At 56.4% G+C, this 19050-nt stretch overlaps 2 protein-coding genes across 10 annotated transcripts in view; both read left to right on the top strand.

Moving 5' to 3' along the window:
* The first annotated feature begins 78 nt into the window (after positions 1–78).
* Positions 79–10714, top strand: Pus1 (pseudouridine synthase 1). Of its 3 annotated transcripts, none has more exons than XM_027951999.2 (6): positions 79–3756; positions 4415–4625; positions 5251–5388; positions 7262–7364; positions 9165–9856; positions 10452–10714. In XM_027951999.2, the coding sequence occupies exons 2-6, from the start codon at positions 4425–4427 to the stop codon at positions 10503–10505; spliced, it is 1188 nt and encodes a 395-aa protein (XP_027807800.2). In that variant the 5' UTR covers positions 79–3756; positions 4415–4424; the 3' UTR covers positions 10506–10714. The 3 variants fall into 3 exon arrangements, with proteins under 3 accessions (XP_027807800.2, XP_027807798.2, XP_027807797.2); XM_027951997.2 differs by lacking the exon at positions 79–3756 and adding an exon at positions 3806–3984; XM_027951996.2 differs by lacking the exon at positions 79–3756 and having other exon boundaries at positions 3996–4625.
* Positions 10715–12164: 1450 nt separating this feature from the next.
* Positions 12165–19050, top strand: part of Ep400 (E1A binding protein p400) — a 100899-nt gene continuing 94013 nt past the window's right edge. For all 7 annotated transcript variants that reach the window (XM_027952026.2, XM_027952025.2, XM_071615866.1 and 4 more), the window contains exon 1: positions 12165–12266. The gene's annotated coding sequence lies outside the window, so the exon portion shown is untranslated. The remainder of the gene's footprint in view (positions 12267–19050) is intronic.

Raw genomic sequence — 19050 nt, 5'->3', positions numbered from 1 at the left:
GTATGCCACTGTCTTCCAAGTCCAGCCGTCTTCTCAGGTGTGGGGTCCCTCTGTGGAGCATGGTGTCCCCCAGCCCAAGTGAGGATTCTGGGGCCTCCCACGGTCCCCACAGCAGCTCACCTAGCTTTGGGAGCAAAGCCCAGTCAGAGCCAGAGCCAGGGACAGCTTTCTGGAATCATGCTATGTTTTGCCCTCCTAATGGAAACAGCCCCCCAGGCTGAGGGGAGTAGTGGGGCCCAGGGCAGCCACTGGCTTGACTCCTCTGGGAGGTGGACCAGGACGGTGTCCAGGGTCAGGTGGAACCCCTGTTTTACACAGGAGCTGCCATAGCCCTCGACACTGCCAGGACCCCTGCACACTGTGAGAACCTTCAGGGCACTTGGCCACAGAGCCCCAGCCAGTCCCTTTTAATTTTGAGGCAGAGTCTCACTACGTTGCCCTGGCAACTGGTCCTCCTGCCTCAGCCTCCAGGTAGCTGGGGTTACAGTGGTGGCCACTGTACTGGCTCCTTTGCCCTTTCTCTTTTCATTTATTTTGAGAGAGGGTTTCATGGCATTGTTGAGGCTGCCCTGGAAACTGATCCTCCTGCCTCAGTTCCTTTGCCCATTTTAGTGGGCTAATTCTGCCCTTTTATTGTGGGATCCTAAGGTTAGTGTTTTTGCTCAGGAAGTCCAGGTTTTCAGTTCTACAGGTACCCCAGTAACAGATGCACTAACATAGGCCCCTCTTTGACTCCTCTCTGTAAGTGCCCATGTCTAAGGTGGAGAGGTCAACGGCCAACCTGTGCTGTGTTCATAAGCAAAGTAACTGCAGTATTAAATGCAATTCATTGGGAGGCTGCATCTTGGAGGAAGTGGGAGGTGCAGATCTTGGAAGTCTGAAGAGAAGGGTCTGAGGGTCTGCCTGGGGAGCCCTGGAGACCTGAAGCACACACAGATGCTTCTCAGCTGGGAAGAAGCTTCCCTGGGCGGGGTAGGCGGGGCGGGCTGGGGCCCTGCTCCTGTGAGGGACGTGCCCGCTGGTGTCAGGGCCCTGGTGTTCTGGGTTCACACTTGAGCAGTTGTAGGTTTGCAGTAAGCAGGGAGGCCCACAGAGTGGATTGCTGTTTCTGCGCCCTGGCGTCCTGTGCTGAGGAGCCATGGTCCTGGGAGGTGCTGTTGAAGCCACCAGACAGGGTGTTGGCTCATTTTTTTGGGGGGGTACACAACCTGTGGGTCTTGACGAATGTGTGGTCGTGTGCACCATCCCATCACACAGAATGGCTCACTGCCCTGTGCCCACCTGCTCCTCTGCCTGAGCCCGGGAGCTACTGAGGACACCCCATGTCTATGGCTTGTCCTTTTCTTAAAGGCACCCTGAGTTCCCCAGCCTGGGCAGGCGTTGTGCACTAGAGCCTGAGGGGAAGAGGTGGCCCGGGAGGCTGGCCTGTGCACTGGGGCCCAGGGTGAGTGCTCTTAGCCAGGAGGGCGTACAGTCCCTGCTCTAGCACAGAAGCAGGACACCCTGGGCCTCTGTCCCCACTCGTGGGCCTCAGTTTGCCCTCCACAGACAGGTTCAAGTCGACGTGATATCATCATCTGTTAAGGAGGTGACACCATCATCTGTTAAGGAGGGAGCAGGTGTGGCCAGCACAGAGTATTGTGGGGGACAGGAGTGCGTCAGAGGCAAAGACGGGAGCACCTTGCTTGGACCTGGCTGCTGCGACTGGTCAGGAGGCTTAGTGTGTTGAGAGGGGCTGGCTGGGGTGGAGACTGACCTCCCAGGGCACAGCATAGCGCCTCAGGCTGGGTTGTGTCCTGCTGGCTGGGGGAGACCGTGGTCCCAGCAGACGCAGAACTGCCCAGCTGTGCGCTCCCACCAGGCGAGGTGTGTCTCGCGGATGCCTCAAGCTGCAAAGGCACAGAGAGCTGCTCTGGGAAGGGATCCCAGCTCCTCTGACGGGACAGGTGCTCTTGTGTGCCTGTGCTCGGGACCCTTCCCTCCTAGAATAATGGCAGGCGAGATGGCCTGGGAGTTGTCATGCATGGGTGGGTCACTTTCTCCTGTTCCCCTTCTGGCCACCAGCCTCACCCACTCCACATAGTCCATGAATGGTCCCAGAAAGGGGCATCCATTGGGCCTTCTGGTCTCCCGGTTACTCAGCACCAAAGCCACAACCTTCTGTGTCCACAAGGTCCCAGACTCTGGCCTTATTTCCTGTGGCTTTCTCCTTCAGCAGGCACCCTACAGGCTCTAGGTGGATGCCCCTGGCCCTAAAGCCTCCACCTTTAGGAGGGAGCAAGCCCTTCGTGGGGCCCACCTGGCATGCTCCTGCCCCGGGGCTTTGCACTCTTGATGGAACATGCTTGCCCTGTGTACCTACAGGGCTCCTTCCTGCCCCAAATTAAAGCATGTGGTCAGCTGAGTCATGGTCCCCTGTGGTGTGCAGGCCCTGATTCCTGGGAAACTGGGAGCATGTTGTAGCTGGTAGGAAGGACTTGGCAGATGTGATTCATCTTAGGATCCTGAGTAGGGGAGAGGGTCCTGGATCATCTGGGAGGGAGCCTTTGTGAGGGCAAGTGGGAAAGCGGAGTTGGGAGTCAGCAAGGGTGGGGCAGAGGTCAGCTACACTTCTCTGAAAGTAAAAAGAGTCAAAAGGAATGCAGGCTGAGGGTGCTCAGGGTGAACGTGGTATTCAGAAAACGGGGGGACTGGCCTTTACATTGTCTGCTGTGGGTGCTTGACCAGGGACCATGTTGGCTCTGGAAAATTGTACACTAGTCTTTGGCAAAAAAACAAGAACAATGTAATGAGCTTTCCATGACATTAAACATTCTCCATTTAAAGGAAATGAAAGTGGCAGCATTTAAAAAATGTCATCCTTGCTTGAACAAATAAAAGGTTGGCAAGAGGCATAAGTAGTCAGTGTTAGGAGCAGAGATGCAGCTGGGGCCTTGGGGTGTAGCCCAGTGGTGGAAAGCTTGCCTGTTACGTGTGAGGCCCTGGCTTTGGTGCCCCTAACACTGCAAATAAAATACAGTAGAGGTGAAGGCTGGGTCTGAATGCCAAACAAGCCCCTTCAGTGCCGCATGCCTCATCCTCCCCCACTGTAATGTGGAGAAACAGCACAGCCTTATCCATGGTTCCACGAGGACTGATCCAGCTAGTGTGACACCGATTGGAATTTTGCCTGGCAACGGCAAGTGCTGTATCAATACCCACAATAAGCCAGGAATCCTGGGCCCCATGCTGTCTGCACCCTGCCAAGCCAGTGGGTGGAAAATGCAAGGACCCTGGTGCATTGTCAGTGCCAGGGGTGCGGCTGTGCGACCTTGGACATGGGATGTACCTCTCTGTTCCGAGGATCCTCTTCAGTAACGTGGGAGTGAGGATGGTGCTTGCCACTCCGGGAGGGAGCAAGGATTGGGCGAGTTAATGAATGTGTCAGCTGGTATGATCACTTGTTTATTCTAGGGATCCTCACAGTGGCTCATTCATACCCTTACCCTAACCTTAACAAAATGGATTCCCTTTTGGGATACTGCAGGGCCAAGGGCTTCTCTTTGGATGTCTGCTGTGGGCCTTGGCCTTCGGTAACTGAGGCCTGGGAGGGAGCCTCGGCCCATGCTCCGCCCCAGCTCCGCCCCATCCAGTCCCCAGATTTTCTGGTTCCGCCTCATCTTGACGCGGAGGACTTTTGCCCCCGCTCGGCTGCCGTTGGGCGCCCGCCCGCTTCCGCCCTGGCTCACGTGTTCGGCCTCGGCTCCGTCGGCGGCCGTGAGTGGGGAGGGTGGGCGCCCTTCAGGTCCCGGCGCGCGGGCTGGGCCCTACTCGAGGGCGGCGGGAGGAGGGCCGGGGGAGGTCAGAGGGCCTCCTGGGACTGGGGCTGCTTCAAGCTCGGAGCTCGGCGCCCCGCTCGCCGCGCATGGGCGTCCCGGGCCTGCAGGCCGCGCTGCGGAGAGCCTGGGGACGGTGGCCGGCGCGCCCCGGCCCGCGCGCGCCCGGGTAAAGACCGGGCAGGCCGCCTGCTGCTCCACGCCGCCCAGCGCTGCCCACCCGCCCCGTGCCGGCTGTCACTGGCTGCCTCTGTCCCCTTCTGCCTGTGATGCCCCACCGCTGCCCCAGGCTGCCCACCGCTGCCCCCTCCTCCCTGCACTGCTCACCTCCCCGCACTTCGTCCCCTGCCCCTTGCTATTCTCCTTTGCCATGGGCCGCCTGCCTCTGCCGTGGGCTGCTGTCCTACAAGGGCCCTGCTTCCTGCAGTCCTGTGGTGCCCATCCCTGCTGAGGACCCCGCCCCATGACCAGCCCACACTAGGCCACCCCTGGGCAAGGTCCCCAGTGAGGGCTGGAATGGGCCTGATGGGTACAGCCTGGCAGGTCTGCACCCTGTTGCCCCTGCCTGCTTTGGCCCACTCACAACCATGTCCTCTCAGCCTACCCACCATGGCCGGGAAGGAGATGCACCCAGCACGGGCCTCACACCAGCAGGACAGAAAAGCCCGAGGTGGCTGGATCTGGGAGGACACACAGTACCCGCCCAAGAGGCTCAGGGGCAGCGAGGAGGAGGAGCGGCCGAGAAAACTGCCCAAGCGCAAGATTGTACTGCTCATGGCCTACTCAGGGAAGGGCTACCACGGCATGCAGGTGAGACTGTGCCTGGGAAAGGCTGGCTGGGTTCAGCTCTGCTCTCCTGGCACCACTGTGGCTTCACGCAGGGACCCAAGTCCTCAGGGCACACAGGTCATCTCCCAGGGTGGTGGGCCATCTCAGTGGCTTCCCTGCATGTGGCCTTGAGTGAGCTGGTGACTTCATCACCTTCTGAATGGGGTGTCAAATGGGCCAGGCACACTCAGGCTCAGAGGAGGGACTGTGCAGCTCCTGGACGCAGAAGGTCAGTAGGGCCACGGACCTCTTTGCCGAGGGCAGGGAGGCCCCATCTCTCCACCCAGCTCATCAAGCAGCAGGCTTCTGTCTGTTCCTTGCAGTTGCCTCTACAGCTTTCACTTGCTTTTTCCAGGAGCTGAAGGGTTAGTAAAAGCTGCTATGCCAGACCCAGCTTTGGCAGGCCCTGTCACCTGTCAGGGACAGTGGCAGGGTGGGGCTGCCCTCTGTGGGCTGGATGCCAGTGACACAATGTGGGCTGCTGCGCTCCACGTGCTGTGGTGTGGACCAGGCAGAGACTGGGCCCAGTGGACTCTCTCATCCCCAGCTGCTGGCTGTGTGTGCGCTGCAGGCTCCAGGGAAGTGAAGTGTCCCATCTCTTTTCCAGAGGAATGTGGGGTCCTCACAGTTCAAGACAATCGAGGACGACCTGGTATCTGCCCTGGTCCAGGCAGGCTGCATTCCTGAGAATCATGGGGAAGATATGAGGAAAATGTCTTTCCAGCGTTGTGCCCGCACTGACAAGGTGGGTGGTGTTCTCTGCCCCTTGCCTGTGGGCACCAGCAGCTTTGGCTGCCTGCCATCCTGGTGCTCTGTTCGTCAGGACCCTGGCGGACAGGACAGGCACAGATGAGCCTAAATGGAAAAGACCTTTCTCTTTGAAGTCTAGGAGCAGGACGAGCTCACAGTGGCAGCATCAGGTGCCCGCCGCTGGCCCCACTGTGTCCTTGCTGGCCTTCACACTCTCCTTTCACTTGTCTCAGGTAGACTTGCCTCCGCAGGTGGTGCAGTGGCTGTGACCAATGCTTTAGATCCATCCACATCAGCCCCTGGATGCAGACACAGCCGTGGTCACGAAGGCCACACTAATGAAGGTGTGCTGTCTACGAGCCACATGTGAGGGCCCGTACATGGTAGACTGTCAGCTCTTGCTCGGCGTGTGCAGGACGTACTCACTGCAACATGCGAGCAACACAGACTCCTCATGGGTGTGCTCTGCCCCGTGCATGTGCCAGGTCTTTGAGCCAGTATGCGTTTCTGATGGGCTTACAACCCCTCCTGGACTCAGCCCCGGTCAGCATGGGACTATTGTGCCTGGGCCTGGGCCCGGGCCCTAGAGCTGGAGGTGTGTCACCTAGGGCACCTGTATGGGCAGGTGGGGTGACGGGGCCTGAGAGCATGCGCCTCTTGGTGGCACCCAGTACTGGGAACAAGCTGGCTCTTATCCCTGGTTTCTGCCTGCCTGGCCTGCAGGCTGCCTGAGACACCGGAGTCTGTCCTGGACAGCGATTTGTGAGTCACAGTCCCCTGGGGATCTGAATAAAATTTTGGATCTTGTTCCGAGAAACGTAGTTTCAAAGGCATGTGGGTCTCCTGGATCTGCAGGCTAGGCAGGAACCCAGAGTCAGAGCGCCCTAGAGGGAGGTGTGGGGAACCCGTGGCCTGCAATTTTAGTTTCAGGGCATGAGGACAGTGATAGATTTGGTGTCCCAAAGCAGAGGTAGTTCTGTGGTTCCTGTTGTTGTTTGTGGGTTTTTGAAATTTTTGTTTGGTAAACAGGGGTCTCGCTGTGCTGCCCAGACTGGCCTCAGACTTGCACCTCCCGGGCCTCCGCCCTCAGTGGCTGGGACGCAGTTCTGTGGTCTTAGTGCTTTACTCTCTATTTCATTCTTCCGTTTACGTATCCAGTTGTCTTCAAGGTAGAAGAAGTTAAAATGTACCTGAGCTGATGAAGAAAGCCTCTCCAAACGTGGGCGTTTGTCCAGTGGGAATCGAAGCCAGGGACGCTCTCCCACCGAGCAGCATCCCCAGCCCTTTTTACTTTTGAGACAGGGTCTAAGTTGCTGAGGCTGGCCTGGAACTTGCGACCCTCCTGCCTCAGACTCCTGAGGTGCTGGGATTGCAGGTGTGGCGCCTACACCTTGGGTGTAGTGTGGAGTCAGTCAGCTTTCACCCCACATCCGAGCCTGTGTTCCCAGAGGCCCCTCCTGGCCTGTGCAGAACCTTGCCCTCCCGGTGCCCAGGCGTCTCCTGTTGCGGCAGACAGGGAGCCTGTTCCTGGCTGCACTCATTCTAGTCCTGTGGATTACACTGTACCTTCTTTCTTCCTGAATCTTTGGGAGTCCGGTCTTACGTGGGATTTTGCTTCCTGACTGCCCAGGGCTAGTCTGTTCCTTGATTCAGTGCTCTGTTGGGCCCTAGGTCATCTGCAGCAAGCTCTGCTGCTCTCACCCTGTGGGTGTGGACACTGCCTTTTCAGTGAATTCCTGCCTTTGGTGTACTTCGAGAAGCAGGACTTGTGTGCGGGCTGGGGCATTTGCTGGCCTCTTATCTCAGGACCAGTGTGCCATAGATTGAGCTGGAGGGCCAGGTCACTCCTCACTTTGCTTCCTTTACAGGGTGTGTCTGCAGCTGGCCAGGTAGTGTCCCTGAAGGTGTGGCTGATTGATGACATTCTAGACAAGATCAACAGCCACCTTCCCTCCCACATCAGGATTTTGGGTAAGCCTTGTAGCCAGGGGTGGGTGGTTTCTAGACTGGAGGCTGTGCAGGCCTCCCTCCTTTTGCCATGTCCCTGGGAATGGCCAGAGAGTGCAGCAGCTGCTCAGTCCTGCTTCTGGAGTTCAGTGTTCCTGCCTCCTTTGGGCCCCGGCCCCGGGTCCTCCTGCCGCACCTGTCCTGTAGAGCTGGGTGTGACACTCCAGGCCATGGTCAGGACAGAGGAGATGTTCTTTAGCAGGTCTGATGAGTGGGATTTCTAGGCTCTCGGGTCTGTGGTGCCAGGAATTGAACCCAGGGTCCTGTGCACGCTGCGTGCATGCTGAGCTGCACTCAAGTGCTTTGTTCTTCAGTGCTGGGGAAGGCCCTTTTCAAAAAGGAGAGAAAAGCCTGACCACCTCTGCCTTGCAAGTGGCGTACCCGGCCTGTGCTGTTTGGGTGGTGTGACTGTGCAGACTTCCGTCCTGCTCTTTTCCCCCTTGACCTCTGTGCCTTGTTCCCCCTTCCTTCTTTTGGATTAACTGATGCTCCTTATTCCATTTAATTAACAGCTTTTCTGGTTAGTACCTGTGATTTGTGTCTGTTGGTGACTGCTTAGGGGTGTCCTTCTTTCTTTGGTGCTGCTGGAGATGAACCCAGCTTCCTGTGCATGCAGGCCACTGCCCCCGGGAGCCATCCAGTCCTGCTCTGGGGTTTCTCTGAAGGGCCAGGTGGTTTTAGGCCTTGGGTGGCATAGATCATCACAGTCTCTGTTGCTGCTTTTTTTTGTGTGTGACCACTTTCTCAATCTCCTTTCACAGATTGTACACAATACAAACTGAAAAATTTTTGTATTTAGGGCTGGGGATCTAGCTCAGTTGGTAGAGTACTTGCCTCACATGCACAAGGCCCTGGGTTCAATCCCCAGCACTACTAAAAAAATTTTTTTTTTCTTGGAGACAGTTGCTCAGGGACTCACTCAGTTGCTGAGGCTGGCTTTGAAGTTGGATCCTCCTGCCTCAGCCTCCTGAGTTGCTATAATCACAGGCGTGCATCACTTCACTGGGCTCTTGCTTATTCTTCCAAGGATTTCCTGTGCAAGTGCAGCCATACGCCCCGGGTGTCCCAGCCTGTGTTTTGCCCTTTTACTGAGCAGCCCCTCGTACCAAAGGCCTGTGCTCAGCTTCTGGAGGTTGCTCCTGAGGCCAGAACTGCTTTCTCTCCACCTCTGGTCTGTGCCTGTGGGCCTGGAGGTTGTGTCCAGTCTTTCTGCTGCAAGTGCCGTGTCAGTAGCGTGACTTGGAGCAAGAGTGTCCCTGGCCACTGCAGCACTTCTCAGTCGGCTAGTGACCACGCATGTGCAGGCCGCAGGGGTCTACACCCAGAGGCTGCCTGCCACTCAGTGTCGTCACACCCTCGCCAGCACCAGCCTCAGCAGACCCACATGCTTCTGTTGGTCTGTCAGTCGGGCTTGTGTTTGTGTTTCATTTTAAGATAGGAATTCAGGACCCAAAAGCCCAACTCTTTGGGGGGTTACCGAGGATTAAATTCAGGGGCACTCAACCACTGATCCCCATCCCCACCCTATTTTGCATTTTATTTACAGACAGGGTCTCACTGAGTTGCTTAGGGCCTCACCATTGCTGAGGCTGGCTTTGAACTCGCCATCCTCCTGCCTCAGCCTCCTGAGTTGTGGTGATTATAGGTGTGGCCACTGTGCCGGGCTCCAAAAGCCCAACTCTTGGTAGTGCTTTGTGCTCAGCGTGGTGAGTGGGCAGCCAGTCCTGCACCATGCTCACCTGCTTCTCCTCGTGTACCCCCCAGGGCTGAAGAGGGTCACAGGTGGGTTCAACTCCAAGAACAAGTGTGATGCCAGGACCTACCTGTACATGCTGCCCACCTTTGCCTTTGCCCACAAGGACCGCGATGTGCAGGACGAGACCTACCGCCTGAGCCCAGAGACCCTGCGGCTCGTCAATAGACTCCTGTCCTGCTACAAGGGCACCCACAGCTTCCACAACTTCACCTCGCAGAAGGGGCCGCGGGAGCCCAGTGCCCGGCGCTACATCCTGGACATGTACTGCGAGGAGCCATTCCTGCGCGAGGGCCTGGAGTTCGCCGTCATCAAGGTGAAGGGCCAGAGCTTCATGATGCACCAGATTCGGAAGATGGTGGGCCTGGTGGTGGCCATCGTGAAGGGCTACGCCCCGGAGAGCGTGCTGGAGCGTAGCTGGGGGGAGGAGAAGGTGGATGTGCCCAAAGCGCCAGGGCTTGGCCTGGTCCTGGAGAGGGTGCACTTTGAGAAGTACAACCAGCGCTTTGGCGGTGATGGGCTGCACGAGCCCTTGGACTGGGCACAGGAGGAGGGGAAGGTGGCGGCCTTCAAGGAGCAGCATATCTACCCCACCATCGTCAGCACTGAGCGGGACGAGCGGTCCATGGCCCAGTGGCTGAGCACCCTGCCCGTCCATGATTTCAGTGCCACTGCGCTTTCGGCGGCCCGGACAGGCACCAAGGTAGGCACTGGTTGTGAGGTGCAGGTCCAGAGCCTGCATGTGGGGAGGCTGGGCAGTAGTGCTTCTCCTCCTCCTAGTAGATAGATGGGCAAGTGTCACTTCCCAAGTTCACATGCAGCTGGAGGGGTGGGCCCAGGGCATGTGACCGCATGGTCAGCGCCCTGGAAACTTGCCTCCATCTGGCACTGGCTGCCTCCCTCTCTTCCCACTGCTTTGTGTTCTGGGGCCTGTGCTCAGTAGGGATGTCCTGTGGGCGGGGTTCACCAGCTAGTGCTGGATGATGCTCTTGGCCAGTCTGAGTCCAGGTCTCCTTGCTGCAAGCAAGGGTTGCTTGTGCCCCATGCTCAGCTGCCAGGCGTTCCCACCCCTGACCCGCTCAGGCGACTCTGCTCCCCTCCGTCCGGCAGGGCAGTCTGATGCAGGGGGCTCTGCAAGGGACCTAGTACAGTGTATATTTTAGAACAAGAAGGAGCTGTCCGTCAGACTCCTGGCTGGGGGCCGCTGCTCAGCTGGTGGGTCCTCCCACATGCAGGAGAGTGTGTGTGTGTGCACGCAAGTGCTGGCCTCACAGTCCTTTCTGTCTGCCCCTCCGCAGGTCCCCAGTCCCCTGGATGGCAGCGAAGGGGACGGGGGTGGAGACACTGACTGAGGCTGTGGGGCTGGAGGTAAGATGGTGCAGCTTGCCTGCTGTGAGCACCGGGAGCCCAGAGCTGCCTCAGGATGCTGTCTCCAGTCCCCATCTCAGGAGTGCCGCCTAGCCAGCTCTGCTCCAGCTACCTGTGCACGCCTTGGCACGTGAAGACACTATTTTTTTAAAGAAGCGATTTTCTTATTAAATAAGTATGTTTTGCTTAGTGAGTCCTTGTTTCCTTTTTGTTTTTCACTTTTTTTTGGGGGGGGGGGTTAAGAGACATGAGTGGGAAATGGCTGCATCAGGAAAGATGCTGAGGAACACAGACCTGCTCCCTCCATGAGAGGCAGGGCAGGAAGGGCCAGGTGCTTGGAGCCCCAGGGCAGCACACTGTGTCTACCCTGTCCTCTCCCTAGACCCGAGCGGGCACCCCTGTTTCTGTGCCTTGAGATGGCTGCCTGGGCAGGCAAGCCCCCGTCTGGCCTCAGCCAGCTGCTGGCCTGCTGCTGGAATACACCACTCTGTGTCCCCAGTCTCTGGGCCTCCTCTCTGTCCCAGAGTGCCTGCATGGAGCCTGGGCTTGGAGTTTGCCCTTTCTAACTAGGTCTCTCCACTGCTGCCACCTCAGTGTCCAGAGGGGGAGCCCACCGTTGGTGTGCTGGAATCCCTTCCACCACTCGGGCCCTTTCACAGCCGGGGCTTTCTCCTTTGTCCCCAGCATACCTCAAGTGTGGGCGTGTGCACCTGCATCAATCATTGTGTCTTACTGGGACTGAGCCCCTGGGTGCTTAACCACTGAGCCATGTCCCCAGCCCTTTATTTTGAGACAGGGCATTCATTATAAGTTGCTCAGGCTGGTCTTGAACTTGCCATTCTCCTGCCTCAGCTTGCAGAGTCCCTCGAATGACAGGTGGGCACTCCTGCACTCAACAGAATCCACTCATGTAAAGTGTACAAAGAGTGACTTAGTAAGCTCTCCAAGTCGTGCAACTATCAGCACTAATTTCACATTTTTAATACTCCAAATGAAAATCCCACGGACGTTTGAAGTCGCTCCCTGCCTGCTCCCCGACCCCTGGCAAGACAGCTCTGTTCCCAGGCTCCCAGTGCAGGAAATCGTCCAGCCCCTGATGTGAATGAAGAGTACTGACCTCGCGGGTGGCCAGGTGTGCCCGCAGGTGCGGGCCGCTGCGGGGGCGAGCTGCCGTACGCGCCAGCCCCTCTGCGCCGCCCTCTGCCCCTGCCCACGGCGCCCGCTTGCGCTGCTGACGCTTTTCTCCAGCGCCCCGAGCGAAGGCCAATTTGGTCCTGGCTCGGATTTGCATTTCTTTGGTGCCCAATGACGCCGAAGGCCTTGTCACGACCGCTCGCCGCTCTCGACTCCCTGGCCGCGGCCCACACGCCCACGCGGCAGCTCCGCCCGGCCCACCCGAGCCCTCCCCGAAGCCTCCCAAGCCAGTCCTCTACCTACGCCGACCGCTCCCTGAGGCTGTGGCCACGCCCCGGCCCTCCCCGAAGCCTCGGGAGCTCGCACGAGCCCGCCGGCCTCTCTAGCCCGCCGCCGCGTCTCTCTAGCTCGCCGTCCTCGCCGTCCTGCGCCACCGCGCGGTGGGGAGTGGCGAGGCGGGCCGGGCGTCGCGCGTCCCTCCAGCTTGCCGTAGCCGCCGCGCCGTCGCGCCGCCGCTTCCTGCGTTCGCGGACCCGGATGCGTCGAGCGGCTGCGGCGCGCTCAAGCCTTCTTCGGTCTGGACGCTGTGCTTCGCAGCCCCGTGGCCCAGGGTGAGCTGGAGGCCGCGACCGGGCGGGCGGGGAGCCAGTCGGCAGCTATCTGGGCGGCCGCCGTGGGCCCCGCCGCCCGCGTCGCGTCTGGAGCAGGCCGCGGCGGCGCTTTGTCGCGGGCGGGCGGGGCCGAGGGCCGAGAGGCAGGGGGCGACCTGTGGGCCTGGGCCGCGGCGCGTCGTCTGTGCCCAAGCAGGGCCGGGTCGGAGTCCTGTGTGCACGCGGCGAGCTGTGCGGGCCCTGCGCTGTGTGGTCCTGGCGCTGTGAGGGCCTGGCGCTGTGCGATCCTTGGGGCTATGCGGTCCCGGCGCTGTGCGGGCCCTGGCTATGCGGTCCCCGGGGCTGTGCGGGTCTGGCGTTGTGCGATTCCGGCGCTCTGCGGTCCTCGGGCTTTGCGGGTCTGGCGCTGTGCAGCCCTAGGGCTACGCGGTGCTCGGGCTCTGCGGGTCTGGCTCAGCGCAGCCTTGGGGCTATGCGGTCCTCGGGCTGTGCATCTCTGCGACCCTGTGCTGGGCTGGCTGCTGGTGGCGGCTGGCTTCGTGGCCCTGCGCAGTGGAGTTGCCTGAGTATGAAGCCTCCAAGCATTCTGCCGGAGGTCCCTGAGCCCCCAAATCTGCGCTCCCTTCGCGGTTCCCTTGTTCTCTAGGGCCAGCCTCATACTTTTGGTTTCCTGTTGACCCCCATGTCCTTTTTCAGCTGCTGATAGGTCCCAGCTCACCCTGCCTTGTCCGGCTTGTGGGTCCTGGGAAGCTCTGCCCCATCCTTCTGCTGTGTTCTTACAGAAGGTGGTCTCATCCTGTGCACGACTGTGGATTACGACTGTGGGTTACGGTATCATTCTGTCCTGAGTGCGAGGTCAGGCTGGATCTCGCATCCCATGCCTGCCTCTTTTGCAGTCCTTCCATTTCAGACATAGCTTTAGAACTCCTTGGAGGGGCCAAGGCTGTGGCTCAGTGGTGGACTAGCATGCAGAGGCCTTGGTCCCATGCCTGGCACCAAAAACAGACAAAAGCCCCTGATAATAATTGTTTTCTTGGGCTAAATTTGGTCCCGCAGAACTTTGCCTGTTGCTCTCAAAAGGGAAGCTCTGCAGTTTGCCCTTGGCAGCAAGTAGTTGATGTTTTCACAGTGGAAGTCCTATTCTGTACTTGTCTGCTCAGAACCCTCAGTGGTTTCTCATCTCCCTTAGAAATGAGCTGGTATCCTTGAAATATTTTGTGAAATGCTTTGTGCCACCCCTGTGGCCGACCCCTGCTCCTTGGCCCTGGCTCAGGATCTGGGACCTTGGGTCCCAGCATAGCCATGAGCCTATCACCCAGTAAGTTCTCTTTTCAGAACTCCACTTGAGAGAGGCCTTCCTGGGCCTCCCTGCCGGCAGTGGCTTGTCTGCCCCCATATAGGGTCCTGCCTTCCCATCACCTTGACCAACTGACACCTGTGGCTCTGTTGATTGCCTGATTTGCCCCGTGGAAGCAGGAATGTGCCTTGTTCAGTCATGTCCTCAGTGTGTCGGACTGTCTCTGACATGGTAAGCCCTCAGTGAGTGTCTGTTGGCTAAGTCACTTGGTGGAAGCTGTTTCCTAAAACAGATGGATCAGTGGGGACGTTATTAACAAGGCAGCACTGTGTGTAGCCTTGGTGTGCTGTTGACCCTGAGTAAGAGTGGGGTCTTGAGCGTTGGGGGAGGGGGTCAGGAGTGCAGGAGGGTCTGGCTCCAGGGCCTGGGGCCTCGAGTCCATTCCTGCAGATGGGCCTTGGAGGCTTGGTGTTGACTCCAGGTGGACGGTCAGATTTGTCCTGTGTGCAGGTCTCCTGCTTTCGCTGCGCTCTCAGCTTCAGCTTCATGTTTTAGGGTTGTCTTTTTTTGGTGGTGGTACTGAGGATCAACCCTAGGGTTTTCTGCCACTGAGCTACACCCTACCTCTTTTGATTTTGGCTGATCTTGAACTTGTGATCCTCCTGCCTCAGCCTCCTGAATGGCTGGGATCCCATTGTGGCCACCATGCCCAGCTTGTTTTAGGAACGTTCCAGATGCTGTGTGGACACATTTCCATCTTTTTTTCTTTCCCCTTCAGTACTGGGGATTAAACCCAAGGCCTCCCACAAGCCAGGCAAGTGATCTACCACTGAACTACATTCCCAGCTTCTGGGAAGAAATCTTTCCTTCTCTGTTATAGCTTAGCCTCCAAGGCCCACGCTATAAGTAGGCCATTTGACTCCCACTGAGGTTCCACATTGGTTCCAGTGCAGATGACACTGTGGCTGGTGCCAGGTGCCAGGCACTGCTTTGTGGCCTGCGTGGCGTGCAGCTTGTGGGAGAGCCAGCTGAGCTTCTTGGCTACTTTTTACTGGTGGAAGTACAATGTCTGAGTCCCTGGCTTCACTTGGGGAGCCTGGCCCTGCTCTGCAGTCACAGGTGGAGGGCCTTCGGGGTTGGAACCCTGGCCCGTGGTGTTTTCTTCTGGATCCAGCATCCTTGGCCTGCATCTTCAGCCCTATCCCTCTCCATGGGTTCTGCTTTATTTCTCATCAATGGAAATGTTTATCTTGTTGCATTGTTATGTGGTAAAAATACAATATGAAAATCATTGATGTTGGAATAGAAGGAAAGATCTTTGCATGCCCCACTTTGCCATCTTGGTTGTGTTCAGAAACATTTATACATAGCCAAATTGATTTTCTGGTATTGAGTTCTGAGAATTTTGGCAAGTGTTGTATAATTTCATGATAATCGGGTACAGAACCCTCCTCAGGTTGTCACTAGTAGTTTGGTCTTCCCTCTGTCCTTCAGCTACCCCTGCCAGAATGCCAAGCGAGGGTCCAGGGTTGGGGGCCTGACTTCCTCCTTGGAGCACAGGACCTGGGCAGCATCCAGGTGTATGTGCCCAGCCACCTGTTTTCTTCTGTTGCCGAGTAGGACCCTGCCTGGTCTGATGGGACAAATGGACATTTGGATAGGACATTGGGTTGCTTCCAGTTGTTCTTTGATTCCAGTTTTTCAGTTTTTTAAAAATTTTCTATATACTTTTATTTATTTTTGTGGGCTACTAAGGATTGAACTCAGTGCTGCAAGGTGTTCACACTGTGTAGAATCCACAGAGCCGCTGGAGTTCCTTTTTGCTCCCTCTCCCCGCTTGCCCTCCTGGAGCCCCCGGTTTGGTGTTTCTAGCTTTCTTTCTGTGTACATATCAGATTGTGCGTCCTTGATGAGGGCAATACCTCACAAGAGAGTGAAAATTGATTCTGGGGAGAGGGGCAAAAAAATTTTAAGAGCTTATAGCGGCTTATGGCCGCCGGAGGGTCTTGGCAAATACATGGTGTAACTGTGCCATTAAAATCCCATGGGAGGGCTGGGCGTGGTGGTGCACTCCTCTCATCCCAGTGGCTTGGGAGGTAGAGGCAGGTGGATCACAAGTTCAAGGCCAACCTCAGCAACTTAGTGAGACCCTGTCTCTAAATAAAATATTTTTAAAAAGGGCAGAGATGTGGCTCCGTGGTTAAACATCCTTGGGTTCAATCTTTGGTACAAAAAAAAAAAAATTCAATAGGGGGGGGGGGAAAGACTTTTTCTTCTTTTTTTGGCACTGGGGATTGAGCCCAGAGGTACTTTACCACGAAGCCACCACTGAGCCATATCTCTCTCCCTTTTTAAAATTTTTTTATTTTGAGACAGGATCTTGCTAAGTTGCTTAGAGCCTAACTAACTTGCTTAGGCTGGCCTTGAACTTGCAGTCGTCCTGCCTCAGCCTCCTGAGTAACTGGGCATGTACCACCTTGCCCAGCTAGGGGGAAAACTCCTAAAAACCTCCTTTAGGGGGCAGTGGGGAGAAGAGATTGAGGAAGAGCAGCTGGTAATGTGGTGGGTGTGGGATGCTGCTGGGTATTCTGGAGCCCTCTTCAGTTTCCTCAGTCGCTCTCTGGAGCTGAGAGAATCTTCCTGGTTTGGAAGATGGGCGATGGTCCCTCAGGTGAGGGACCTGCTGCCATCCCTGCCTGTTTTTGTAGTGCTGGGGATGGAACCCAAGACCTTGCCCATGGTAGGTAAGTGCTGTGTCACTGAGTCACACCCAGATCCCCTCGTGGTTGTAGATTTTGACCCTTGCCGTTAGTTAACTTAGAAGAGACACTGGAGACCTGGATCCGGGCTTTCCTGCTGTCCACTGCAGCACCAGCAGGTCAGTTCTTAGAGATGACAAATAGAATAGCTATGCGTGGATGTTGTGTGAACAACTCTGTACTTGTTACACAGCCTCTGGTGTTACCATCTCACACAGAAACTGTTTTCTCCTGTCAAGTTCTTTTTATGAGAAATTTAAAAAGACACAGAGAAGGTACTTTGCAGCCAACTGCGCGCACTGCCTGCCCTCCAGATGCTCAGAGCCCCCTCCACCCCAGGCCTTGCTGTCCCTAGCACCGCTGCTGCATGGCAGCAGGCAAGGCATCATTTGAACAGACACAGGCATTGCTGGCATTTTGGTTGCTCCATTCTGGTGTCCATGCCAGTGCTCGGGGGAGTGTGGAGATGGCTTGCAGCTCCCTGGAGCAGAAGGCAGAATGTTCTGTGCAGGCTTCTGAAGGATGTTTGTGGGGGAGGGAGGGGATTTGTGTGGCCCACCTGGGACCCCGGGGGTGCCCTGGCTGCACTGCTCTGCCTGCGAGAGATGGAGACACAGGCGCCGCCAGCACCAGCCCCGCCCAGGAGACCTGCCAGGAGCTCCCCCTCACTCTGCCTTCCTTGACTGTGCACCTGGCATCTGTCAGGACTGTAAGCCAGACCTGCCGGTGTCATCTCCTCTGGTTTCTAGTGGTGCAAGTGTGTCTGTTCATGGCTCAGTTTGTAGAGTCGTTAAAATCAGGAGAGTTGAAATTGATGATCTGGGAAATGCAGATCAAAACGACAGCGAGGAATCATCTCATCTAGAATGGCTTGACTGAAGACAGAAAGGAATTGCTGGGGAGCCAGGCGCAGGGGCCACGCCTGAGAGCCTGGCCACTTGGGAGGCTGGGCAGGAGAATCGCAGGTTCAATGCTACTTGGGCAACTTAGCCAGACCCTGTGTCAGAATGAAAAAATCAGAAGGACTGGGCATGGTGGCACAGGCCTGTAATCCCAGTGGCTTGGGAGGCTGAGACAGGAGAATCATGAGTTCAAAGCCAGCCTCAGCAATGGTGAGGCACTAAGCAACTCAGTTGAGACCCTGTCTCTAAACAAAATCCAAAAGAGGGCTGGGGGTGTCGCTCAGTAGTTGAGTGCCCCTGAGTTCAATCCCCGGTACCACACACACACACAAAAGAAGGGCTAGGGGTGTGGCTCAGTGGTTAGGAGCCTGTGGGTTCAATCTCTGGTATCAAGAAAAAGGAAACTTTGGCGAGCATGTGGAGAAAAGGGAACTCCGGTACTCTGTGGATGGGAATGTACATAAGTACAGCCATTTTGGTAAACAGTGTACAGGTTTCTCAAGAAATGAAAAAAGGAACTAATTACATAACCCAGCATCTCATCCAAAGGAAGAGAAACCATCCCAAGGGGACACAGACAGCTGGTCTCCTGTGGCTCTGTTGGTAGTAGTCAGGGTAAGGCGTAACATAGGTGCCTATTGGGGTGAACTCACAGAGAGTGTGTGCACATGGAGTGCTCACTTGGAGAGGATGGCACTGGGAGTGGTCCTGTGGTTGAGCTCCTGCCTGCAGGTGCACAAAGCATGCACACAGAGTCTGATGAAGAGGTGGGTGCACCCAGGGACGTCTGTTAAGTGAAGTCAGAGACGGGGAAAGATGTGCTGCAGCCCTTCCTTATTGGTGGCATCTAAGAGTTGGTCTCACAGAGGTGGATGATAGAACAGTGGCGACTAGAGCCTGGGAAGCGGATGGCGGGTTAGAGAGGCTGGGTAGCTGCGCAGAGATGCGGTGAGACAGGAGGGGTGATGTCTCCTGCTCTGTGGCACGCTACTACACATCCCAGGGTCCCAGGACACAGAAATTGTGGTACTGGATTATTGCACTGCTCTGTAATAATAAGTAATAGTAGTACGTATACTATGTGCCAGTTTTTAAAAACCGAGTTAAAATTAGAAACATGGTGTTTAAAAAGGCTTTGCTGTTGGTGGTATTCTGCTACCCGTTGGAGTACCTGTACCTTATTTCCTGAATTCTGCTGGGGATGGAACCCAGGATCCTGCATGTGGGAGGCAAGCAGGTTGCCCTGAGCTAGGACCTCAGGCCTTTTTACTGAGACCAGCAAACAAACAAACATCTACTTAGAAGAGAATGTTCAAGCTTGTCATGGAGAAGAGCAGTGCAAGTGGTGGCATCCATGGCATGTGCCCACTGGATGTGTTTTGGGGTTGTGAACCCCATGAATGCTCTGCATCTGCCCACCTTGCTTCCCATGCCTGCCTTCAGCAGCAGGAGCAGCTCGCGTGCCAGTTGTGATTCCATGTCTTGTTTCCTGGTCTAGGGAGATACTCATTTTAGTTTGTGTTGCTTTTTTTGTTTTTGTTTTTGATGTTAAGTCGTTTGAAACCAGGGATCTGCACAAGTTGGCAAGGGCTCTATCACTGACTGAGCTACATCCCCAGAGCTTTTTTGAGACAAGACCTGGTAAGTTGCTGAGGTTGGCTTCAAACTTGTGATCCTCCTGCCTCAGCCTCCTGAGGCTGTGGGATTACAGGTGTGCACTGCTGCTTGTTTACTTTTGTTAGTGGGAAGTTTGAGCATTCTCTTCTAAGCTGTTAAATAGATGCTTAGCAGTGATTTCCTTAAGGTGAAAAGGGCTTTTGTTTGTC

Source organism: Marmota flaviventris, chromosome 1, assembly GCF_047511675.1.
Source record: "Marmota flaviventris isolate mMarFla1 chromosome 1, mMarFla1.hap1, whole genome shotgun sequence".
NCBI lineage: Eukaryota > Metazoa > Chordata > Mammalia > Rodentia > Sciuridae > Marmota > Marmota flaviventris.
Note: the sequence above shows the minus strand (reverse complement) of the source record. Positions and strands in the feature narration are given on the sequence as shown.